General features: G+C 39.0%; 1 protein-coding gene across 3 annotated transcripts in view; it reads left to right on the top strand.

Moving 5' to 3' along the window:
* Positions 1 to 26753, top strand: part of Nyap2 (neuronal tyrosine-phosphorylated phosphoinositide-3-kinase adaptor 2) — a 238955-nt gene that overhangs the window by 147535 nt on the left and 64667 nt on the right. For all 3 annotated transcript variants that reach the window (XM_021234357.2, XM_005082514.3, XM_040753228.1), the window contains one exon: positions 6626 to 7711. In XM_021234357.2, coding sequence (XP_021090016.2) covers positions 6626 to 7711 — 1086 coding nt within the window. The remainder of the gene's footprint in view (positions 1 to 6625; positions 7712 to 26753) is intronic.

The following is a 26753-nucleotide window of genomic DNA, read 5'->3' as shown; positions in this document are numbered from 1 at the left end:
CACTGGTAGTAAACAATTCCTATTTGCTTACCAGTCATATAGAGTTTGGAAACTCTGGTTGTCTGCACTGGATCCACACAAGACTGGTCCTGATGCCAATCACTCATGGGAGGTGGAGAGGTTCAGAGGACCCTACCTTTGCTGTTGAACTAGTGGTTACTCATAGATTCTTGGAGACAGAGAGACATTGTATTCTGTTAAGGACCTACTACCAGGCTCCAAAAGATAGCTCTAAACACATAACACACAGAGGGCCCTGAATAGACACAAACAGGAGAGATTAGTGGGGAAGAGGTGGTTGGAGAGAGATGGTAGGGATGTGGGAGAGAGTGGGGTAAGAATGGCCACTATGCATTATGTAGACCTATGAGATTGTCTGAAATCAAACTATAGAAATACACACACACACACAAGCACACACAAGCACACACACACACACACACACACACACACACACACACTTTAAATGAATGAATGTTTGGGCTGAATAATCTCTAATTGTCCTTCAAACTCTGGCATCCTGTGACCACAGAGTGTTTCCATGGGGAGCATTGCTAACCTGCATTGTGTACTTTTTAATCTCACAGGTTATGCACACTGACGAATACTAGAGCATATTTTTATATGACCCTTTAAAAAACACAAAAATGTGTATTTCTGAAAGATAAGTTGACAGAGGACATGGTGAATTTCCAAAATTAACTGTGAAAGACAGATCATCTGGGCATGACTGAAAGCCATGCATAACCTTTGTGCTCAGGTATTTCATTTCAAAAATGTCACTTTCAGCTCATTCAATGAGACTGTCATTATACTATTTTAAGCTTTAAAATTTGTGTTCTGAACCTGAACAAGAATTATTGCTTCTATCTTTGGGCTTATTAGAAATAATTTAAAATTCATTTAACAGTGATAAGATCACCTTTTTCTCATGGTTGAATTTAGTCAAATGTTAAAAATTGCAGCACAGTCCTTATTGTCTTTTTGTATGTGTGTGTGACTTTAATTAGCAACAATTCTGCATCTCTATATGTAGCACAAGACTATTTTAAGGGCTTTAGAAAAAGTTACATTGAGAATTAATTTTCTTTACTTTTTAATTTGCCAGAAATAGATTAAAGTAGAATAAATTAGGGGATAATGTTACCTACAATTTCAGACTTTTCCATATATAGATAAATTTAAAAATGTGACAGTTGAAATATATTATCGTTGATCTACCCTGTGATATGTGGGCAAAGGAAAAATTATATCCCTGGAAAAATGAGTATGCCTCTGATCTATGAGATTTGGGGGAGGGGACAGTTATGAAGTAATGATGCAGTATAGGAATCACCTTCCCTCCAATAGGGAAGGAGTGGGTTCAATTAGTTGTAACTTACTTAACAATTTGCTCTTTAGATAATCCTTATTCTTCCAACTGGAAATTTGTATAATACCAATTAGGAAGGTCAGAGAAAGAACTACTAGAGTTATATGAATATGCTGGCGTTGGGCACTCTTCACCAATCAGGAGAGTGAAGAGGAGACTTCCCTCTCGATATGTGAGGGTTTTCCCAGAGAAGGCCAGATGAAGCATGCTTCATCTGGTGATGTACTGAGGAGGTACAGGGACTAGGTGGGTTGCAACAAGTGTCAACTACAAGCATCAAGCCTCCAGAAAGTAAGTGAGAGTTAGGCAGTCAGTGTGTGGGCATACATTACAGGCTGGAGTCGTATCCCGAGGAACCATGATTATTGTAGTGGTAGAAGCCTGCCCTATTTGTTCTGAATAGTGCTGTGTGCAACAAAAACATGCTCTCTTGAAAAAGGTGAGATGGTGTGAGGCAGGGCCTGGAAAAATTTTAAAAGGATGCCTTGGGATGTGCTGCATTAAATTTTAATAACAGAGGTACTGATATGTTAGGCCTTAGCCAAAGTTGATTGCCCCAGCATTGCTGTGAGATCTTGAGTGACAGTCCAGGTAGCCTACTATTTCTATCTTCATTTTACCTTTAGGAAGTCACATGTTTGCACTTCCTACCTACCCTGGTATTGTTATTTTCCTTCTCAGGTCTTTGATGTGGTTGAACACTAGACAGTCATAGCCATATCCTCTATTATCTTAGACTTTCCAGTTTAGGACTGTTATCAGAGTAATCTCTGTCGTGCCTTTACATTGATACTGGACATGTATACTGAACACGTAGTATATATCTATTGCTCAATGTTGTTCTTGCTGGTAGTAGGTTTTAATTTGTGTATGTTTACCTTTCTTTTTCCTGAAATATGCTTGACATTTGTTATCATTGTATATAGTTTTGGCGTCAGGCTTGAAACCATCTTATTCAGACTGAAAAGGGAATTGTATCAGTCTTGCCAGTAAAACTGTAGTGGTGGCCACACCCCTTTGTGTGTGGCTTCAAGCAGGTAGAAGTGGAAAGAGGAAAGCTTGAGGCATGGATTTTTTGTGTGTGGTCTTTCTCTTGAGTCAGGTGATCTGATAGGAAGTGCTCCTGTGGGTCTTTATATTTTTCTGTGTAAGTATTCCCCAATAAATATCCATTTATCATTTATCTTGGGTCTAGTGAAATCATTACACCCATGCCTTCAAGGTACCCATATTAACCTAATACCAGAAGATGGAATTCAAATAGGTACCCATCATTCAACAATAAAGGGTACTTACATATTTACATAGTGATAAATGAATGCATTTTTTGTCTTAGCTGCCTCAGGGTGACATAGCAAAATGGGGCATGATTTAAATTACAGAAGTTCCTTTCTCTATAGTCTTTAACACTAGCAGTCTCAGATCAAGACACAGTATGTTTAGAGTCTACTGCATGTTTTCTGCCTGGCTTGTAGATGGATGCCCTGCCTCTATGGTCTGGTATGACACATAAAGATAAGTGGTAGAGATGCTTCTAATTACCACAAAGTCCCCTTACTCTCAAGACTTCTTCAAAGCTTACAGGTCAACCACAGTTCTCTCTCCAGGTGTCACGATACTGATTGAGGTCTTGAGTAGAATGTTTGTGTGTGTTAGAGGATCACAGTTCAATCACTGGCAACTGCCAGTTTTGATCATCTCAGTGACTCTGGAAATTCACATATCATATTTGGTTTGCCTTGTACACAGTTATCTGTAATTGATTCAAACTTAAATTGTCTCCATGGTCTAAAGAGCTTGTCCATATTTCTTAGCATTTGTTGTTCCAGCTTAATGATACTATATTCTCTTCTGAAATAGAAAATTACCTCATTCATTTCATGAATATAACATATCTTCATTAATTTTTGTTCCCTTTTGCAAATAAAACAGCCATTTGCTCACATGTTGAGGAAAACAAAGGCATTGATCCCAATTATTCCAAAGGTTACTTTCTAATCTGTATCAGAAAGAAGGAGGGAGCTTCAGGATTCTCTGTCCACACAGCTGCTTTGGACAATGTACAAGGCTTGTTTTCACACATCATTTGCACATAATTTAAGAGAGAAGAATGACAGTCTTATTCTGAATGTGATTGTTTCCATAGGGAAGTTACCCATCTTATAGCATCAACCTAATTCTAGGCTCAGATTAATCACCTATTAACAGGTCTTCTAATTCTTCTCTCCTCTTTCAGGACCCAACAGTCAAAACGAAATTTATTCCCATTATCATTAATTTAGGTGATTCCCTGTGGTTGAAGGTAACAGGAAATACACTTCAAGAATATTCTGGATAGACTTTCCTTTTTTGAATTTTCCATTGTTTCAAAAATTCTTCTAGTACAAAGTCAGCCTTATTCATGGATAGCTTTACTTTATTTTAATATTGAATTTTTGTGTGTATATAATATGATTTTATTTATCATAAATAAAATTCATGCCAAGTTGAGTGATGGAAAGAAGAGCTAGTGGTTGCTTTGGTTTCTTCTAAAGAGGATTTGCTTAACTAGTTTCTACTTAATTGTGTCTGTAGACATTTTAAATTGGGAGCTAAAGGATTTCACTAGGTTAGTCTCTTGGGAAATGACAGCTAGTTTTCAGCATTAAGGTTTAAAGGAAAAATCGAGATGCATTTTAAGCATTTTTAAAGAAATGGGCAAACAGAAGAGAATACTCAAGATTATATGGATCACTCAGCCAAATGACGTGCATAAGATAATAATTGATTTTTCCTATCTTAGAGACACAGAGGATGCACAGAGCAACCACATATACAGCACTTAGAAATATTCCTATACTTTAGTTAATTTTAGATAGGCTTTTGTGTCATAAGCTATGTGATTTAAAAACAGCAAGGGATAAGAAATAAAGTATTCCTTGGTTTGTGTCTTGACACCCCTCTTAGTGAAAATCATGGAGTAGTCCAGTTAATGTTGTCCATGTTTGGTCCCTGTAAACTCTGAGGTTACCTTACCTCATGTACTGCCATCTATGTAAGCCCCGAGGTCTGCCAGATTGTATCAGGAAATATTCATTGTAAGTATTAATCAACCCAATGAGGTAATAGGGCAATACGAAGATCCCATAATCTTTTCTCATGATAAACATCAGGTTTTAATCATAGACATTTTCCACCTAGATCTAGCTTACAGTATGGTGTCAGAAAGCTTTTCTCTATCAAAATGTGGGAAACAGGGATAGGACTCCCAGCTGACAGGGAGGTAGTTCATTGTTATACACATCTGTCACAAGTTCCCAGTTTCTTTTTTTTGTAATGTTTTTATTTAAATTAGAAACATGAATGCTTCACATGTCAATCCCAGATCCCTCTCCCAGCCCTCCTCCCTTGTTCCTCTACAACCCCCCAACCACCCACCCAATCCCCACATCATTCCCACATCATTCCCCAGGGAGGGTGAGGCCCTCCTTGGGGGGAATCTCTAAAGTCTGTCATTTCATCCAGGGCAGGAACTAGACCCTTCACCATGTGTCCAGGCTGAGATATCATCCCTCTATTTGTAATGGGATCCCAAAAATCATTCATAAACCATGATAAACACTGATCTACTACCTAAGGCCCCAGTGATTTCTTTGACCTCCTTACTGAGACTACATTGATGGAGTCTAGATCAGTCCCCTGTTGGCCTCTCAGGCATTGGGCTGGGATTCAAGAGGCCCCCTCCTAAGTTCCCAGTTTCTAGCAGTTATTGAAGCTTATGCATTGTCCCTTAGTTATTCTCTTTTAAAACTATTCAGGGAGTTCAAATGTGAGGGTGCTAAAAAACTCACACCAAGATGGCTTTTGGCATACCTTAGGATACCTGCTAAAGAAAGGTAGACAAATACACCCTAAACCATAGCTGGAGATCTAGACATTAACTTGCCTAGGTTCCTAAGATTTTCATAACCATTTCTCTGACGTCTTGGATCCATCTTTGTAGGAGCTATTTATTTGTTCAGCACCGAGATTAAATCCAACAGGCTAAGGTATTTTTTATTCTAAATGAAAGGTGAAAGAATGCGTTGCAGCCACACCAGTAACATATCTCAATTTCTGTTATTTTTTGTGACTGTGTGAACATATATAATATTCTCCCCACCAGCAACAATTTCAGTCTCACTTAATTCTTCCAAATTATATGTCATTATCCAAGAAGCTTCACCAAGTTTTCCATTGATAATACCAAGGCAGGGTAGTAACTACCCCAGGTCTAATGCATTTATCAGTGTTGGATGAGTAGCAGATAATAATTAGTCTGAAATTTAGAGTTAGTATGATTCAACCACCAAGATTTTCTGTGGGACGTGTTTGACTGTGAGTTTGAGGGGTTTTTAAATATATAGCTTATTTATTATTTTAAATTTCGTTTTAAAATCAAACCACAGTTTTTCTCCCCATCCTCCTCCCACCCCTCTTACCTCCATGCCAGCATACCCCCAGTCCACTTCTCTCTCTCTCTCATGAGGAGTTAACAAGGTCTGACACAATAGGTTGGGGCAGGACCAAGCCACTCTCCCATGCATTAAGGCTGATCTTGGGATACTACCACAGAGAATGGGCTCCAACAAGATAGTTCATATACCAGGTGTGTATCACTGTCTGGGGCCCCCTCTGATAGTTCAAGCTTTGCAACTGTCTCCCACATATGGAGGACATGGAGTCTCTACCATTGTCAGTCTAGAGTTCATGAGTTTCCATGAGCTTAGTCAGCTGTCTCTGTATATTTCTCTATCATAATTGTGTCCTCCATTGCTCATACATTCTCTCCTTCTTCTTTTCGACTGAATTCCCAGAGCTAGGTCTGGTTCTTTGCATCTGGTTCCATCAATTACTGCTGTATGATGATAAATGGAGTACTTACCAATCAGATTACAGGGGAAGGGCAGTTTGGGCACCCTTTCCACTATTGCTAAGAGTCTTAGCTGGGGTCATCCTTGTGGTTTCTTGGGAATGATCCAAGCTTCTAGAGGGGAGGTGATGAGAACATGAAGGAAGGGGTTGGCCGAGCGGGGAGGGAGCAATTAAAGAGATATCTTAATGGGGAGAGCCACTATGGAATTAGGGAGTTTGAGATTTAATCAAAGACTCAAGCTAACAATGAAACTGACTATTTTTTGCATCAAAGAATTGCGGAAAATGCAAGCACAGGTAGACTTTGAAAGCTTTCCAATATATTCATGGTTTATTCCTCACTCCTTTTTTTTATTTCAGTGTCTGCCAAGCCAAGACCCCACAGTGATGAATATTCAAAGAAAATCCCCCCTCCAAAACCAAAACGGAATCCTAACACTCAGCTTAGCACATCATTCGATGAAACCTACATCAAAAAGCACGTGCCAAGGAGGACCTCGCTGCCACGAGATTCATCCCTGTCTCAGGTCTGCAGCCCTGCAGCAGACCCCGAAGAAGAGGAGCCTGTGTACATCGAGATGGTGGGTAACATTCTCCGAGACTTCAGGAAGGAAGATGATGACCAGAGTGAGGCTGTGTATGAGGAGATGAAATACCCCATTTTCGACGACTTAGGCCATGATTCCAAATGTGACTTTGATCATCACAGTTGTTCTTCCCAGTGTGCTACTCCCACGGTGCCTGACCTGGACTTCATCAAGTCTTCAGGACCATGTACTCCTAAGGGTCTGCTTTGTGAGATACCCCCACCCTTCCCCAACTTGCTTTCCCATAGACCACCCCTGCTGGTGTTCCCACCAGCCCCAGTACACTGCTCCCCTAATTCTGATGAGTCTCCGCTGACCCCTCTGGAGGTCACAAAGCTCCCTGTGTTGGAAAACGTGTCTTACATGAAACAGCCACCTGGAGCATGTCCATCCTCCCTGACGTCACACGCCTCCAGCCACGCTAAAGACCAGACCGGAGCCCTGGGTCCTGCGCCAGCAGCATCTGTGCTCTCCTCGTCTCCTCCACCTCCATCCACTTTGTACAGAACACAATCTCCTCATGGCTATCCGAAAAGTCATTCCACCTCACCATCCCCTGTCAGCATGGGGAGGTCCCTAACGCCCTTGAGTCTCAAGAGACCTCCCCCCTATGACGCTGTGCATTCGGGCAGCCTCTCAAGAAGCTCTTCCTCAGTGCCTCATTCGACCCCCAGACCCGTGTCGCAAGATGGGGCCAAGATGATCAACGCCGCAGTGAACACCTACAGCGCCACGCAGAGTGGCTCCAGGTCCCGGACACCCACCAGTCCTTTGGAGGAGCTCACCAGCCTTTTTACCTCAGGACGGAGCCTGCTGAGGAAGTCATCCAGCGGCCGAAGGTCCAAGGAGCCTGCAGAGAGTAAGTTGAGCAACCTGGTGTGGTGCAAGTCTCAAAAGCAAAAAGGAGGCCCCTTAAGCCCATGCAAAGCTCAGGGGACTTGCTTCTGAGTCGTTTGGTTCCAATGTCAAAATACAAAGACATTTTTAAGTTTCGGGCATGTTAAAAGAACTAGTGTGATCTGAGTGGACACTAAAATGACAGTCTGCCCAGTTATAATACATTCTATCCCCACCCCCAAGGTGTGAGTTTCCTAAGGGTAAAACCAAAATACTTACAACAGCTCCAAAACGTCTAATGAAGAACACCATGAGGTTTTTAGGTACAAGGTTTGATTTGGAGGAAGCTAAAAATGTATGTCTAGAATTGTTAAAGGTAAAAGCTTAACTAAGCCTTACAAAAGCTTCTCAGTTTCAGGAGGTCCCATTCAGGGGAGTGCCTGCACACAAACCCACTGCCAGAGAGTCTAGGAAACAGAACCTTCATCCAGTGACTGATGAAAGCAGAGGCAGATACCCACAGATAAACACTGAACTGAACTAGAATCCAGTGTCAGAAAGAGAGGACTGATGGACAAAGGAGTTAAGAGTGGGCTGATTTAACCCACAGAAACAGTTGACCTGAACAAGGGGGAGATCTTGGACTCCAGATTGATGGCTGTGTGGAAAGCATGAGACTGACCCAGACCTCCTGAATGTGGGTGTCAGTGAGGAGGCCTATGATATCTATGGGGCCTTGGGTAGTTTTTGTCCCTGGCAAACAAATAGACTTTGAGTGCCCATGCCACAATATGAAGTCATTTCAGAGGAAATATCCATCTGCTAAGTATCAATCTATATGTTGCATTTCAGAGACACCACTGTCTGACTTTGAAAGGGATTAGCATGCTTCAAGAACAAAACTTGTGCATGGAAGAATGACCTGGGTCCTTTGCAACCCTTGAGAGTCAAGGGCTAGGTTTCTTTCCATCATCCATTAGCTGTATCTCAAGCCTTCAGAGAAAGCCATGCTTTGTTTCATTAGCCCCAACATTTTATTCTACATAAATGGGATGGAAGTAAAATGCAGAGTAGGAATGAGTAATTAAAATTTTAATTGTTCTTGACTGTAGAGGAAAATAGAAAAATATTACTTTATGTTTAAAAAAATCAGAAGTGCTCTGAGACACATTATGTGATACATAAGAACCAAAATTGTTAATGACTACAAGTCAGGTGGTAATTGTTTCACTACCTTCAGTGATATCTTCTTTCTTTTATCCCAGCCTGACAGGCTTTGTAGGTACCTGTTGGTATCATAAACACAGAATGGGTGACTCAAGTGCTCTCAGTCTTTTAAGTAATATTCCAGGATTATTTTGCATTTTAAGGATAAAGTAATATTGGTGTGTTTTCCCTCTCACTTGACTCATTTGAAAAGCAATTTAAAAGCATTTAATCATTTTGCTTTAACTAAAGAAACAAATGTAAAATAAAATTTTATACTTTTGAGCATTTTTAATAATCTAAAAGACACGTTTTTAGTTTACTTTCTGCTGCTGTGCTAAAACTCATTGACAAAAGGCAACTTCAGGAGGGGAAAGATTCATTTGGCTTACACTTTCAAGCCACGGTCCATCACTGAAGGGTAGCAAGGCAGGAACTGAAGGTAGGTCTGCTTATTTCACAGCATTTCTTCCAACCAGAGAATTCACTTTATAGCAAAGGAGATCAGCAGGGACTGTGGAGAAGCACTGTTCGCTGGCTTACTTTCTGATTCACTTGCTCGCCAACTCATGCTTAGCTAGCTTTCTCATACACCCCAGCACCAGGGCCTAAGGAATGGTTCACCCATAGTGGCCTTCTCCCTTCTTCTTTTTTTAAGATTTTTTATTACTTTAATTTTAAATAGCTTGTTTTACATGTCAATCCCAGTTCCCTCTCCCTCCCCTCCTCTTGCACCCCACCACTCCCCCTAGCCTCCCACCCTTTTGCCAATTCCTTCCGCATAGGGGATATCTAGAGTCTGTCATTTCACTCAGGGTAGGGTCCAGGCACTCCCCTCAGAGTCCAGGCTGAGAGAGCATCCCTCTTTGTGTTATGGACACACGATGTCTGTAAGTATTAGAGGGATAAACACTGATCCACTGCTCAGGATCCCATAGGTTGCCCAGGCCTCCTCACTGACTCTCACATTCGGGGGCTCTGGATCAGTCCAATGCTGGCCTCCCAGCTGTCGGTCTGGGGTCCAAGAGCTCTCCCCTGTTCAGATTAGCTCTCTCTGCTGGTTTTGCCAGCCCATTCTTTGCCAATTTGCTCATCGCTCCTCTCTCTGTCACTGGGTTCCTTGGGTTCAGTTCAGTGTTTAACTGTGGGTGTTTGCCTCTGCTCTATCAGTCACTGGATGAAGGCTCCCGGATGGTTATAGACATCAAGTTCATTATCAGCAATGGGCATTCGAGGTGGTCTCTCCACTATTGCTTAGCTTGCCAACTGGTGTCATCCCTTTAGATCACTAGAGGTCACACTGGTGCCTGATCTGTCTTCTAACCTATGATTCCCTCTTCCCCCTATTCTACCCCCCCACTCAACCTTCCTGTTCCCCCATGACCTACTCTCTTTTCCTCTTCTCCCCCTCTCTTCTTCCCAGCTCCCACACCCCCCCACCCCTCGCCGTGTTCCCCATCTGTTCAGAGGATCTTGCCTCATTCCTCTTCTCTTGGGTACCATGCATATCCCTTCTCCCTTCTGAATCAATTAACGTCCAAGAAAATCTCTCATGGGAGCTAGAGAGATGGCTCAGTTACACCCCCACTCTCTCTCTCTCTCTCTCTCTCTCTCTCTCTCTCTCTCTCTCTCTCTAGTTTTTTGAAGACAGGTTTTTCTGTGTAGTTTTGGAGCCTGATCTGGAACTCACTCTGTAGATCAGAATGGTCTCAAACGCACAGAGATTCACCTGCCTCTGCCTACTAAAGACTGGGAATAAAGGGATATGCCACCACTGATTGACCACTTGTTTCTCTTACAGTATAAGAGTTCAGTTTCTAGCATTCATATTGCAGCCATCCTAAATACTAGATCCAGTGGATTTGGGGCCCTCTAGTGGCCTCCATGAACACAAGGTATACAGGTAGCACACAACATGCATGTAGGCAAAACACTCATATTCAAAATTTAAAAAAAATTGTTTTAATTCTCTCAGGAACCTGCTCACAAACTAACCTGATTGGAACAGTCAGCTTTTCAGTCCTGCACTGTCCCTAGATGCATGAACTTTAGAAATCTAGTATTCTTGTATTTGATTGCTGACATCATGGTCAAGACTGTGCTGGCATCATGGTCACCACTGTATAGTAGCTTGATAGTTCATGACTGTTCCAAGTAAAATTAAGACATGGATCCAAAACCCAAGTAATGGCTAGGGTTTTACAGGTATGAGAGCTTGTGACACAGGTGTGACAACCTGAATTGAGATCCCAGCACCCATATAAAACGCTGAGAATAGGTGCTCATGTGTCTCTAATGCCAATGCTCTAAGAGAAGGGGGGTGACAGGAGGCTCTCTAGAGATGACTATTTGTCAGCCTGTTTCCTGGTTCAGTGAGGGACTCTGTGCTAGTAAAGGACACCCATGTCCTCCTCTGTCCTCTGCACACATACATGTGTACATGCATCACACATATATCATACACACACAAGCAATCACAACAGCAACAACAATATGGCTAAAGGCAATGGCAGATGCACAATAGATAATCCAGAAACTGACTCACCACAAGACCTCAGCCCCACTTTCTTTGTCTTTAGACTTGTGAGTCTGTCTATTCACACACTTGTCTTTAATATATATATATATATATACATATATATATGTGGTGTGTGTGTGTGTGTGTGTAATTTGATAATAGTGGGCCAGTCTGTTGGTATATTTAATCAGTCTTCTTTGAAAATTAAAAAAAACTCAGTATCAAGGGTGATAAGGTTAAGTAAAATTCATGTGACTCTGTGGTTAATTGGAATGGTGATATTGTCTGTTTCCTTCACTCAGTTTATCCTAGATTTGCAGTTCAGAATTACTGAAGAAAGCATAATTTCATAAATAATTGCTCACCTTTCTGGGGGTACAGATGCAGCTGTCTTTGATTGATGCAAGTAGACATGTTTATCCCTAGTGTTTGTATTCACTGGCTGCTGAATCTTCAAGTGCAATTTCTTGTCAGCAATTTAAAGCAGCGACTCTCTCCATTAAGAGGAACCCTTGCTGCTTCAGACTCTAAAATCCAGTCACATTGTCAATTCAGAATTAAACTACACTGGTTTGTGTTTTTTAAAAAAAAACTCTCTCCGTTCTATCTAAGTTACACCAGTGGAATATACTACAACTGATTTCTTTCCCTCCTGACTAGTTAGATGAAACAGGAAATTTATTATCTGGGTTTCATTTTCTGTTATGGGTTTTGAAAGCTTTGACAAATATTATTAATAAACTCCTATGTTTAAGTACAAAGGTTCCTAGTGCCATATTATAGTGCCTGATGCACAGCCTCTACTTAACTAAATGATCTAGGAATATAGAAGACTGGATGTCATAACAACTAGTTTCCATCTTGTCCTAACCAAAAAAGCATCGAGACCTTGGATAAGGATTTTATGCCATAGTTTTCCAACTTGTCAAATGAAACTAGTACGTGGTAAAACTCATATCTCTTCTGTTTCTGTGTGTTGTGCTTCTGTGGATGTCTGGTCAGCCTGGCAATCCCCAAACAAACCTCTGAGTCTCTTTATCTGAAGTCGTCATTTGCCACAGAGATTCTGATAAATTCCATTAAACAATGTCAGTTTCACCCTAGAGATGCTACCCAGAATCCTTCAACTTAGAATTATTCATATGATAGTGACTATGTTTATTTTCCTTGTACCTTTGTAATGATATGTAAGCTACTTGAATGTCTCATAATTAAAAGAAATATTATTAAGACAAAAGGCAGTTAGTGTAAGAACTATACCTTATGGTCATTTTATTTCTTGCAATATATTTGTCTGCTGTGTATTTCTCAGAGTCAAAGCATGATACGTGTGTGTGTGTGTGTACACATTGAATTTGAGTAAGTATTATAACTTGAGAAGGCTATTGAACTTGACAGAAAAAAATCATATAAGAAATGTTTGACCATTAAGTTTCAAACAAGCAGGCTTCTATGACCTAGAAAATTTCACATTGAAATCAATATAGTCATTCAACAAGAGAGGTGATACTGAATACTGAATCCATCGCTTACACTCTTAAGTGGTATGATTTAAAGAACCATTTCATTCCAGGCATATTTAACTGGAATAAAAAATATAAAGATTATAACCATGAAGCATTTCAATGTAAGTCATTCTGTAGATGTCAAATCATCATTGGCTACTGTGCCAATGAATGAGCTGTGGAAATTGATCCCTTTTGGATGTCTGGAATTAAGAAGGTGCATTTACAAAAGAAAGTAAGAGATTAACATTTTGAAGAAGGAATTCCAATCTACTAAACATTATGCATTATTGAGCACAAATCGAAAGAAGAATGAAAACCTCTTCAAGCAAGTCATTTAATCTCTTTGAAAAGAAGTAATGTGGAAACCCAGGAACTATTATGATGCCACTAGCTGTCTTGAGTGTTTGTGTGTTCTCAGGTAAAATTGAGTTCATTTATAAAATATTTTAAAAGCTTTTCATAGTGGTTTTTTTGCAAAATCATTTCCTCCAGAAGTTTGTAAATGAATAACAACTCCAAAGTTAATAAGGTGTATATAGCAGTGTACGGTGATTCGTGGTTGAAGCAAGCTCATTATTGCAGATTGCTGATGGGAGTTAGGTTAATTAAACATTCCACTCCTAGTAGAAAAGCCAATCAACTGGAGAATCTGGGCCATTGCTATTCCCAAAGGAAAGGAATGAAAGTTCTAATGAGTACCTGAGAGAAGGGAGAGGAGTGTTGATGACATGGATTTTGAACCATGCATACTATCTAGCTAGGTATACAATTGACCGAAGGAGATGGGTCACTTCAATAGAGATATCTTAGCTATCCTTCTGACTATGAATAACAGAAGAACTTTCCCTACATTTTCTCCTGTTCCAATTTTAGTTGCATTCAGTGAGAGAACATTTTTCTACTTTCTGCGTGCATTTTCCTGTTATAAACGGGATTAATATGACTAAACAATAGGGAGTAAGAAAAGGGAATCAACAGCCTTAAAGAGCTCCAGATAGTTAAGGGTTGGTTGGGGAGGGGATTCATATTTCTCAATGGTAAATTATTCAAGTTGCTCAAATAAAAATAACCCTCACTCATGCCCAATCAAGTATCATTAATTAAATATAATAGGACACACCCACACATACCACGTCGCTAGGAAGGGCATTTTTTTGGAAAGGAGGGATTCAGGAGGAGTAAAGATGAGAGAGGATAATGTAATCAATGTGCACAATGTATGCATATATATGTATGTGACTATGAAAGAATAAATAAATACTAGTAATTTGAAACAAGTATAGACCAGATCAGGACATCCATTTATTATCTAATACAGACTCCCCCATCATGCTGTAGATGAATACTCCCATCATGTCTTTTTGTTCTCATGACACAAATAAAATATCTAAATGGCTAAAAGGATTTAATTGATAGCAGGCCCCAAGAGAATGATCAGAGCTGAGGTGAAATGTTGCTTTATTAGAGAATCACATTCTGGATGTCAAATTTGCCTTTATACCTGCATACTAATTTTACTGTTTTGACTGATTAGTTATTAGCCACTTACTAGTGATTAGAACAAGGAGATAGCTGTCAGAAGATGAAAGCTTGTCAGTGACACAATGGCCTGAGACATTTCAAACCTAAGAAATTCAAAAAATTACCCCACACTCTTCCTTTAATAGTGTATTGGTAATATTACTTAATGTTGAGGAATTCAACTTTGGCCTTCTATGGACTAATAAAAGAATCCGTTGATGTTTCAGGAGGAAGTAAAAATAGAAAAGGCTCACTATATCTCGCAATGGGTCTCCACTCAAAGGCATGTTCTGTATGTGGTGTCTATAGCTCCCCTCTCCCATTCCATCTTAACCTTAGTTTCTTTCTACTCAACTTGAACTCATATGAAGGTTCCTACTTGTTACCTGACTCTTGTCTGTTTTCCGTCCTGATTGCCTTAAACCTTGCACTGGTTAGTTTTTTTCTGAACCTGACACTAATGAGAGTCACCCAGAAATCAAGAATGTTGAGGAATTGCCTCCATTACATTGGCCTGAGAGTATGTCTATGGGCATTTTCATAGTTGTTAATTGATAGAGGAGGGTCCTGCCTGCTGAGGGTGGTGTCTTCTCTGTAAAGACTTTTCTGTCACTGCCATGCCATAAACACCCTCTGTAGGGTCCTTTGTGAACTCTTTCCCCTCATTCTTTGTAGGAGCTTTCTTACTCTATATGTTAAAGGTTCTTCTGGCCTAGGACAGACAGAGTTGTAATGGCATATGTGTAAAGGCATGGTCAGGGCATGTGATGTGGTTTTGCCATAAGAGCTAACGTTTTTCCAAATCAGGATTATCTTTAAAATGTGTGTTGGTCCCCAATAACTGATGGTGATTTTCAAGACAAGGATCATATGCAGTTCTCATTCCATGGTCATAGTCCTTATGAGTGCACTTTGCATTGTCAGTCGATACTTGTGGAGTTACTGATTTTTCCAAATCTAAACTTATTAATAGCATTCCAAAATATCATCATTATGAAGCATTGATAACCTGAGTTATTCACAGAGAACCAAGATGAACACTATTTAAAATAGTTAAAGATCAAAGGTTCTAGGTAAAACCCATCTAAGACTGAGGCTTAGATAATTTATACATACTATATTACAAGTAATTTTCATATTTAAATATGAAAATATGTACTAGCCAAAGGAAGGATCAGTACAATTACAGACTGAGAGGTAAAAACAAGAGTCAGCCAGCAACAAAAATAAAACAAAATACTTTTGTCTCAGGTCAAATAAGTATTAATATAAGTTCTATATAAAACAGTAGAGCGCAGATCTTCACCAGTGAGTTCTGGAACTAGTCTTTGTAGTTGGTGAGCTTAACTGGGCTCCAGGTGGCATTGAATATGGCCTGCTTACTGTTGAATTTTTAGAAAAGTGAAAGAAAGAAAAGATACGCATGAATATTCATTTTCACAATTTTGTTTAAAATGTATTTGTTAAACCAGCTTTAAAGCTACCTTTCTATACTATAAGATAGTTTGGAAACTCAAATTGTCCATATGTATAAGTGTCTTTATTGTGTGTGTGTGTGTGTGTGTGTGGGTGTGTGTGTGTGTGTGTGTGTGTGTGTAAAAGGTCAGCAGTCAAATTCCCCTGGGCAGCAGATAGATGTCCATCTCACTTGCCATTTTAGAACAAGACAAACTTCCACAGCTACAGTCTTTTACACCCCCCAAATTTACCTTAAAGATTGATACAATTAAAAATGATACACATGGAAGCATCCTATAAAACATTAACTTTTTACATACTTTAGAAGGTTGATCACAGGACCCCAGCTATTTCCAGAAAGAATGTGCAGTTCATTTCAAAAGAGGGAAATGCAAAGGACTGAAAGTGTCAGAGATCCTTGCTATTGTCTGTGCAGCTTCCTCTTCAGTTAGAGTTAGATGAAGGATCTGACATTTTAAGTGAATAATCCTGGTACCTGGAGCATAAAGAACTGCAGACAACTATGCTATTTCCTGCCCCCATGGGAACAACATTCAGGATTCTGAATAAAGTCTAAGGCTTGAAGATGGAGGAAGGCAGAGGGGACGGAGAGAGGTAGAGAGGGGTGGATGGGTGTAGGGAGGCAGAGGGAGGAGGAGAGGGGTGATGAGATTAGAACTTGAAGACAGGTGGAGGAGGTGGAAGGAAATGGAGGGCCATCATACCTCCCTCCCTCACAAGTAGCAACTCTGAGAACAATCTGGTTTTCCTTGTTATATGAAGGTCCAAACCTCATACTGCCAGTAGTATGACAGTCACTAAAATCCAACTGCTGATATTTCTCAAATATCATAAATATTTTGATTTCCTTTTAATGTGATTACATTAAATGCTCCCTCCAAAGTTAAGCTTAGAATCTGAAAATAATAAACAACTCTCAGAAAAACTAGCAAGTGCTCAAATTTTATTTTAAGACAAAGATAAGAGATAGCACTAAACTCCAAAATATAGACTAGCAGGTACAAAAAAGGGGGGCTTTTATGCCAAATGGCCTTCCAGAATAATATTTATAAGGGCAGATCTACAGATGCCAAAGCAGTTGTGGGAACACTGGTCCATTACTCATTCTTCTATTAACTTCTAAGACTTTCCTTGCTAAGTCTTTATCCAGAGGCTAATTAAGCAGAAGCTTGTGTTACACATTAATTTTTAATATCCACTCCTCGCAGTAAAATGAAACCTGCACGATGCTGCTTCCCCAGTTAAAAGCAGCCCTGACCTAGTTCCCTGTGAAATCAATGGAGGGCTTCAGAAACTGTGAGTAGCTGACATTTAAGGAATCCAGCTCTCGTAATCTGGGTTGGCGTGTAATATGTTTCCTTGGGCTTCAGTTATCATTTCTTCTCTCCTCCCTGTCTCCTTCCTTCCTCCTCTCCTCTCATTACTTCCCCCTTTTTTCTCCCTCTTCCCATCCCTCTGACTTCCCTTCCTTTTTGTTACTCTCACAGCAGAGAAGGCTACTGTAGGTGTGGAGACAGGGAAGTGAGGTCATGCCACAGTTATGAGACCCCAAGGAGTTGTGAGTTCAGCTACATATGAGGTGGTTTCTAGTAAACAAACGCTGGGTCTGAGGCTGGAGGAGAACAATAGCCTAGACCCTCTGCTCCTTTCATGCAACTATATTGGAGGCAAAACAGGATTGACTCATCAGAACAAGGCCTTTAGATACTTAGTGTCCCAAGGCCATCAGACTAGGAACAAGATGGATAAGTCATGGTCCTTCCTGAACTGAGGAACACAGAGTCTACATATGAACAGAGGCTCTCCCATAAAGGAGCATGTAGGCACCCAACAAGGGTTAATGTGGACCCACACAGATGGTTAATGTGAACTCTTGGACCTAGATCCTGGAGATAGTGCCTCATGCTAAACTTCACAGACATTAATCTCAACTGAGAGACTGACGGGAAAAGGAGTGTAAATTCAGTCACTAGGCATATCTATGATGAGAACCATTCAAAGATTCAGAAATTTCTATTAAAGATAAAAGGCAAACATTAGAGTTAGGAATCAGCTACTGCTTCCCATTTGTTCATGCCAATCCTAAGACCCACAAAAGTACAAACATAAGTATTTATTTACTGTGGTAAAATCTATGTAATGTTCAACTTATGATTTTAGTAATATAATTGGATAACATTTAGTAAATTACTTTTCTCTCTTCTTCTTCTTCCTCTTCCTCTTCCTCTTTCTCTTCTTCTTCTTCTCCTTTACAAACTAAAAAATATTCCACAGAATAATAGCCCCTGATCTTTCCTCGACACCATTCCAATTGCTGTTCTGGTTTCTTGAACTACTTTGGCTGACTCATAGAAATAAAGCATACATTATTTTCCTTCTGAGCCAGGAATACTTCGCTCAGCTCAATGTCTTCAAGGCTGAACCCTCCAGAGTTTCTTTGTTTTTAAGGCCCATACTTATAGCACTCTTATCCATTTGTTCATCACTGCTTCTTTGGAATGCTTCCACTCTACCTTATGTTACCAATGCTATGATGAACATGGGTGTATAATTATCTGACTGGGCCTGGGGTTTCTGTTTTAGAGTATAGAAGTAGTTTCTAGGTCTGTAATAATTCTCTGTTGTTGGATTTTTTTTGAGGAACTGCCAGAGTTTTCTGAAATAACTACTATTTTTTTGTTCTCACCAGTAATGTATAATAGTTCTGCTTCCTCTATGCTCTAGGCAAAGCTTTTTATTTTTTTATAGAAATCTTAATGGTCATGAAGCTTTATGTGTCAGGTTTGACTTGTATTTCCATATGATTAATAATGCTGATCATTTTCTATGCATTTATTAGCCTTTGAAGATAATTGACATATTATCTTCAGAGGAATATATGACCAAGATATTTTCCATTTAATGCTGTATGGTTTGAGTATTTGAGCTTAATAATGAGCTGTAAAATTTCTACACATAATCCAGGTATGCAGAAGGCAGGGGACGTGGGGCGTTTTTCTTTTCTACTTTCTTCCTTATTCCCTCAGAATAGCGTCTTTCATTGAACAAGAATCTCTGTTTGAGGTATGTTGGTTGTCTAGTTTCCAAAGAGCCCTGCCTCTGCTTCCCAGCATTGTTTCAGGCATCCATGGTCATGTAAAACTTTTGACATGAGTGCTAGGAATTTGACCATGTGTCTCCCAGTTGCACTTCAAGTGCTCTTATTCACTAAGCCATCCTCCCAGATCCTAGTGTGGCATTAATCCTTTAGACACTTAGCTTGTAACTATTGCCTCCCATTCCATAGACTGTACTTTCATTCTGCTTATGGCACCCGTTGACTCATGCATTTTTTTAGTTTTAATTATTTTAATTCATTTACTTTTGATTTTGTTGCTTTGCTTTAGTGTTAAATTAAAAATTGTCCTCAACTCAGATTCTAGATTCTAATTTAAATATATAATAAAAAAGTGTAAAAAAATTGTCCTCAACTGTCACTTAGAATTTTCTCTTATGTTTTCTTTGAGTGTCACAATGTAAGATGTAAGACAATTTTAAATAATGAAATGAAGATTGGAGTTACATTTGTAACAGAGATGTCACTTTTCTGTGGGAAACCATGGCAGACATAGTCACTGTTACACAAATAGGCACAGGAAAGAAGATGAGCAGAGTTAAGACTGAACACCTTGGAAAGGAGTCTGACTCTCTTTCTCCCAATGTAGCTTTCTAATTCTAATGGCACGATTTCAGTTTTACTGAAAATATCCCATTGTGGAGGAAAACCAAAACCAGTTCACACATGCCCTAATATAATATATATGTGCATTTCTTCCCTTAGATGTTCTGATATGTTTTATATTGTCTTGCAATGTTTCTAAAACACCCTTACTCTCTCCAAACATTTTTTTCTAGAGACTAGGTAAGTTGAAATTAGGGGAAAAAAACAGGCCGGGCACTGGTGGCACACGCCTTTAATCCCAGCACTCGGGAGGCAGAGGCAGGCGGATCTCTGTGAGTTCGAGGTCAGCCTGGTCTACAAGAGCTAGTTCCAGGACAGCCTCCAAAGCCACAAAGAAACCCTGTCTCAAAAAAACAAAAAAAAACTGTTCTATGTACATTCAGTGCTGCACCCATCAGTTTTATTATCTTTGGAGGAGTCATTGTTTCAATTTTGTGAAAATTTTTGTATGAATGGACATTGGTAATTGTGATTGCAGTAATACTCAGTTGTTTCTTTGCATTGGCAGATATTAAATGCTCCTCTTATCTGTTATGGCAGGGTGCAATTCTCCTTTGCATTTGATGTTTGCATCAGAAACATTTATGACTGTATTTTCAGAGCCACATCTTTCAGGAATAATAGAAATGATATTTTTCTTCTCATAAATTAATATTTTTAGTGCTTAAATGTTTCTAATTCTTTTAGGATGGAGGGTTTTTCCATCTGTCTGTTAAAATGATTTGAGTCTTAATTAGAGGTATTCACACCTGTGCATACATTCAACTACCAACACTTTCCACTTAACAGTGGAAAAATATTGCTTTTCCTTCAAAAATTAAAAATAAATTGAACTATGATCTTTCTTTTTAAATATTGCATAGGTATGCAAGGCTGAAAACATTAAGAAATATTAAGTGAGGTTTTTCCTTGGCTTTCTTAGGTCAACTACATATTTTATCTCCTCATGGTTGTCATTGATGTAACAGTGCTGTCTACCTTTTCCTTTATGAGATAGCATAGCTGAAGCAACCAATGAAAAATCAGAAACCAGCCACATCACTGTGTGAATTTGTGTGTTCTTAGATTTGACAACCTGATATTTCCTTTTATAAGAAGTTGGGGGTAATCATAACAGAAAATAAATGAGCTATATAAATTATCTTCAATTTTGTAGTACTCAAACATTTTTTCTCTTCCTGTACCTTTTCCTAAAATACTCTTAAAAATGTGAAAATAGATAAGGCCCTATATTATTTTTTTACTTTTTCCCTTCACTTAAGAAAAAGAGGATAATTAGGATAAATTGATTCAAAACTAGGTAAAGCTATAAAAGAGTAAGGACCTAACCAAGTTAACAATCCAAATTATTTTAAGCAGTTATAAAAATTTCCATAATTTTCAACAGTGACACTGACTCTTCATATTAGAAATAACAAAAATGTTTTTAAAACACCATTCTGAGGACCAACTCTTGAAATTTCAATTTAATTGTGGCTGACGCATGAAGAGCTTAAAAAAAATTATCCCCCAAGCCTTTAATAAGCAGTAAGAAACCAGAGTGTCTAATGTAGATCATAGTCTAGCACTTATCCTGGAGTTGCTGGCCTTGAAGACCCTTGAATCTAAATGCCTCCAGATAAGAACATGGGTACTCCGAAGAGGACAGTGTAGCCCATGACCTGAGAGTTAGTTAGAGGCTAATTCTAAGCTGGTACTCAGGTGCTTATAACTCCAAAGACAATTCTGAATCACTGTTCCTATACTATGCTGTGGGTGGGACTCCCAACATCAAAATACCCAAGGGGTGTTGACTCTTTACACACAGCTCCCTGGTTGCAGGTATTAACTTATACCAGTTTTATATCCACTAAGAATATTTAGGCCATTTCTAAATTATATTGTAATAACCTCTGCAATAGAAACCTTGGTTTTGATTCATGAGTACTTACTAGTAATTTCCAATAGAATAACTCAAGCTTGGTGATATATAAAATCATCTCCCATCACCAAAGTCTTTCTAGCTTTGAAAAATCCCCTCTAATGGAGTCCTGCCTTTCTTGCCCTAGTCATTCTCTTCATCTCCTACTGTTCAAAGGATTCTTCTGCTTTGATCACTTAAAAATAGACAAAAAGAGAAAATGTAGCTGCATCAATAGAATTCCATGTTTTTCTTTATCAAAATACCTATGTTTGAATTCCTTGTAATAGATAATTACTGTATTGTTTTTCTCATGATATTACTAAGAAGAAACTCTTCAAATGAAGAGGAATGTTTTGAAGAATAATCAAAATTATAGACATTTTTAAAAAAATCTGTTCATGTCTACTTTTCCAGGGTTTTGCTTCATTTCTTGTAGACTCTGGGTGTGGGATTTTATGCCTTTAGGAAATACATTATTTTTATAAAATCATCCATATTCTGTTCATGACAAGAAAACATGTAATCGTTTTAAAACCTCATTAGAACAAACTTATCTTTGTAGTTTGAAACATAATTGGCATTACTAGGGAGATGTGCACATAAAACACGACTTCTGAAAAGTACTTAGGTTCCCATGAATCCTATCTCCAAAGAGAAATTCTTCTCTTGACAGATAGCCACACATTTACCTACCTTAAATACAAACCCTAAAAGTTGTTTATAAAGATGAAACACCAGTAAACCTTTAGTAGTTCAGTATCTCAGCATCAGGACTATCCAACCCTTTGCAAAAGGATGTGTTAGAACTTGGTGGAACACTCATGTTTGGGCAGGAACGTCTAGACTTCTGTGGGTTTTATGAAAGCAGAGATAAAGCAGGCATAATCATGAACCTCTGACTTGGTTAACTTCTTATGTCCCCTTTTTGATGGATTTTGCCTCCTGGTTAAAATTTCCTCTAAGAGCAATGTTATATTACCTTACCCTGTTTTTTCTGTATCTTTCTCTTTCTTTCTTCCTTTCTTTCTACCTTTCTTTCTTTTCTTTTTTGAGACAGGGTTTTTCTATAACTTTGGAGGCTGTCCTTGAACTCACTCTGTAAGTCAGGCTGACTTCAAACTCGTAGAGATCTCCCTGCCTTTCCTACTAACTGCTAGGATTAAAGGCCTACACCACCACTGTCCAGCCCCAGTTTCTTAAAACTTAAGTAAATATAAAATCTGTAGTTTATTTATATGTCAGCTCAGATACTACTCTTCCCACATGCAGCTTATTTTCATCAGGAAGTGAATGTATTGTGGATCCTAAACCTCTGCCCTTTTACCTGACGGTTGAAAGTCTGGCCTGTGCTATTTGATGTGGCTAGACATTTCCCAAGTTTTGGCTTACCTACTTTTTGTGTGCCTGTGTATTGATTCTCATACAGCACTGGCTTTCTGGGGGAAAGCGTAGTTAAGGATGTGGCAGTTCTCTCAGAACTATTCATGCAGGAAGTTCTGTGTCCAGCCAAGAGCAGAATCAGTGTAGAAAAGAGGAGGTTCATGTAGTGTGATGGGCACAGACCCTAGGCTTGACAGACCTCTCACTTCATTATCAAAGTGCAATAGAAAGGGAGTTAACTGCTCACCAGTCAGTTTTTGGTAACATATCTGCGTAGGCTTTGGTTTCCTCATCATTAAAATGCAGATGATGTAGTCACATTGCAATGATCATGGTCTGCTTGTGAATCTTATCAGAACTTGACTTCTGTCTTACTTCATGTAATTGCTTCTGTCTCAGAGAGTCCCTTTACAATGGTGGTCACCATGTCAGTTCATTGTCTTACTGCTTAAAATCAGAGTGCCTGGCTTGAAAATGTTCAGAAAGATGGAGCTTTTAGAGGTGTAATTTTAAGCAGAGATAGGGAAGGAAACCTTGGTCATTTTGCTTTCCTCTAGAACTGTCAAAGAGACACACACGTGTGATACTTAGAAGGATCTTTAGAAAAATTTTTGTTTCAAGCTTATCATTTTATTTGGGAAATCTAAAATATGGTCAATATTATTTCCTCAGAGTCCCGGGGATTACATAATGGAGGAGAGTATCAACTGTAAATCATCTCAATTTCACACCAGCATAGGGAGGGAAGGGAACTAGCTTACACTTATTTTTTCTTTAATATGTGACTTATGTTGAAATTATTTCATGTTGAAATGTTTAATATTTTCTTTGGAGTATTTTCTAAGAATCTTATATTGACCTTTGTCACTACAGAAAATAGTCTTACTTAACTTCTTTCTAATATAATTATTAGTTGCTAGTCTGAATAGAAAACGATGAAAATTTGGGTGTGCTGCCATCCCCATTCAAATTCATGTGAATAATATATGTAAAACATATGGGTGATTACCTAATCTATATTGGATATAAATTTACTAAAACCATGGTATTTAAAATAATTCTTAAGTATTCACTAAAGATTGTACATTTCATAAAGGAGTTTTCCTAGAATTAAAGCAAGGAGGATAACAAGGTTGAGGAATTCAGCTTTCTATTTAGTACGGTGAGAGCATGTTTGAATGCATGTCCGCATGTCATGTCATGTGTGAAGAGGGCAGAGGATAACTTTGGGGAGTCAATTCTCTCCAATTCTTTGGGTTTCTGGGTTCTAAATTAAGTTTGTGCTGCAAATATCATTTTGCTAGCCAAAACTTTTGAGATTTATTTGACAACTTAGCTAAGATTTTTCCTCCTTAATTTTTCTGTCAGTATATCTATAAAATCTTTTCCTTCCTTATAAATTAAGCAATCTTACATTTAGACTGGTTTTTATAGAGGGGGAAGTGTGAACTAATATGTTTAAAAAATCTGTGCTCAGATAGTTCAAATGCTGCAAAAATAACAACCCCTCCAAAATTTATGGTTTAATGCCATGCAGTAGAACCTTGGGTCATGCATGTTTCCAACCAAGATTTTATTGAAGATGAGGTGACAATTAATGGATTGAAAGATGAGTCTCTGTTAACGGGGGATTTCCAAGTACAGGGTCTAACAGTTCTCAAGACCTCAACAAATTCATTATGCAAGAGAAGCAAGAGCCTGAATATGCTATGGGGACAGCTATGAGCACAACTTGAATGAGCAGTCACCAGTTCCCACCTACTACTGGCTAGAGCATGGTTATATTACTCTCTCTTACTGCAAGGAGTAAGAGGTTGGTTAGCTTGATGGCCAGAGAGAGAGGGGCAAGTGGATTTTGTGAGTAGCATCAACCCAGAGATCATTTTTAGCTTTCATCCTATCAACACAAAGGCAACTGTAAGTGGCAGTCTTCCAGTAAGTTGTTTCTCTGTCCTACTCTCTTGGGCTTTCTTGATGCAAGCTTTGCCATAATAGTTTAATACTCCGTGCTGCTTGCTGATCTTGTGAATGATTTTTAGATACAGATAGCTTGATGGAGATGTCTCTGTAACTATTACTGGCTTAAGTCATTGGCTTGGACACCTGAAGAATTTTTCAGCACAAACTTGATCCTAGCAGAAGGATAAGTAAAAGTTCCTGGGAAAGTAAACATGATTGATAAATTGATTTCATTGCACCCGTGAGAAAAGAGCAATTGACTTGTAAGTCAGCAGCAGAGTTCCAGTGTGCTGAGCTAAGTGGGGGGCATGAGCACCCTGGTTCTTTGTAAGATTTTACCAATTGTCATGTGTGAGCTTGGGCAAGTTACAGAAGCACTTTGGGGTGCTATAATGTTTCAGAGGATTAAAGTTTGGCTAGCAGTGGAGCTCAGCTGGTGGAGTACTTTCATAGCATAAAGCTGCAGGTTCTGTCTCCCTCCAGCATCTCATAAACCCTGTTACATTAGACCCCATCTTTTAAAAAAATCCATCAGGCTTTGGTGCCTACTAAACCCTGCTTCAGTATGCCTCTTCTTGATACTGAGATTTTATACTGTGTACTTTCTTTAAAAATTTGGAGTTTCAATTTTATTTAAAATGATCAGATTTGCAAATGACTGTGTGTGTGTGTGTGTGTGTGTGTGTGTGTGTGTGTGTGTTGAAGAGAAGGCCTCTGTAGGATGTCAAAACTGACCCCAAATGACAGGGTTCACATAAAAATGAAGTAACAATGATGAATGAAAATTTCCCCCTCATCCCACTGCCCTTTGATTGTGGAGACAGAAGACCTTTTGCCCTGTCCTCCTAGAGATTCAGGAAATGATATGACAGAAGGTCACAAAAGGACCCAGTGCTTGTCTAGACTTGCAGGTAAACTGTCTCTGTCTGGCAGTGATCAGCTCTACACAGCACTGTTTTTGAAAGACACAATAACATGCAATTAGAGTTCAGGTTAGGGTCACAGAGAGAATGGGAATTCATTTGTGTTATAAGGAAGACATGACCAAAAGGAGACATGCAACCTCACTGTGGATTCACCGGGGTGTTTATCTAAGAAAACAGAAAGAAGTTGGTTCTGAATTGCTTCAGAAATAAGCCACTTCTGTGATTGACATGTGTCCCTTACTAAATCCTCTATCAGTATTAATGATGCGTGAGGCCTTGAGACTTTCTCCTGTGAATGGATTAATGGTATGTCACAGGAAGAGATTAATTATCATGCAAATGTATTTCCTATAAAAGATGAGCTTGCTTATCTATTAATGTCTGTGGCCTTCCCTCTCCTTTCATTTACTTCCTCTCTCCTTCCCTTCTCCCATCTCTCCCTCCCACTTCCTTGCTTATTCTCTTTCCCTTCAACCTTCTGTCAAGGGATGGTGACACATTGAAAGCCCTTGCTAGTTGTGAGCCTTCCTGTCATGGACTTTCATGTTGTAGAAATATAAGAAATAAATATCTATTCTTTCTCAGTCACTCACTCACTGTTAGCATGATTGTCTGTGAGATGAATAGATTGTGCAAAACACAGTCCTTACCTATCTACAAATGGGAGCTGCTACATAGGCAATGAGACACTATAAATCTGAAGAAAGTTTCCACATGATATAACAGGATCTTGTGGATAGTTTATGTTACTAAATTCAAAACTGCTTTCAAAATATTTGGATATGGGTAATTGTCTTTACTACCTAAGTAGATTTCTTTGAACCCAAAGTATTGCTTAATTTTATAGTTTTAAATCTAATTGTCCGACCAATTAGTTCTTAATCCAGTTTTTCCTCTTTCTACATTGTTGACAGTTATTTTGAAGAGTTATATCATTATTTTA

This window comes from Mesocricetus auratus, unplaced genomic scaffold (assembly GCF_017639785.1).
Source record: "Mesocricetus auratus isolate SY011 unplaced genomic scaffold, BCM_Maur_2.0 Super-Scaffold_100010, whole genome shotgun sequence".
Taxonomy (NCBI): domain Eukaryota; kingdom Metazoa; phylum Chordata; class Mammalia; order Rodentia; family Cricetidae; genus Mesocricetus; species Mesocricetus auratus.
Note: the sequence above shows the minus strand (reverse complement) of the source record. Positions and strands in the feature narration are given on the sequence as shown.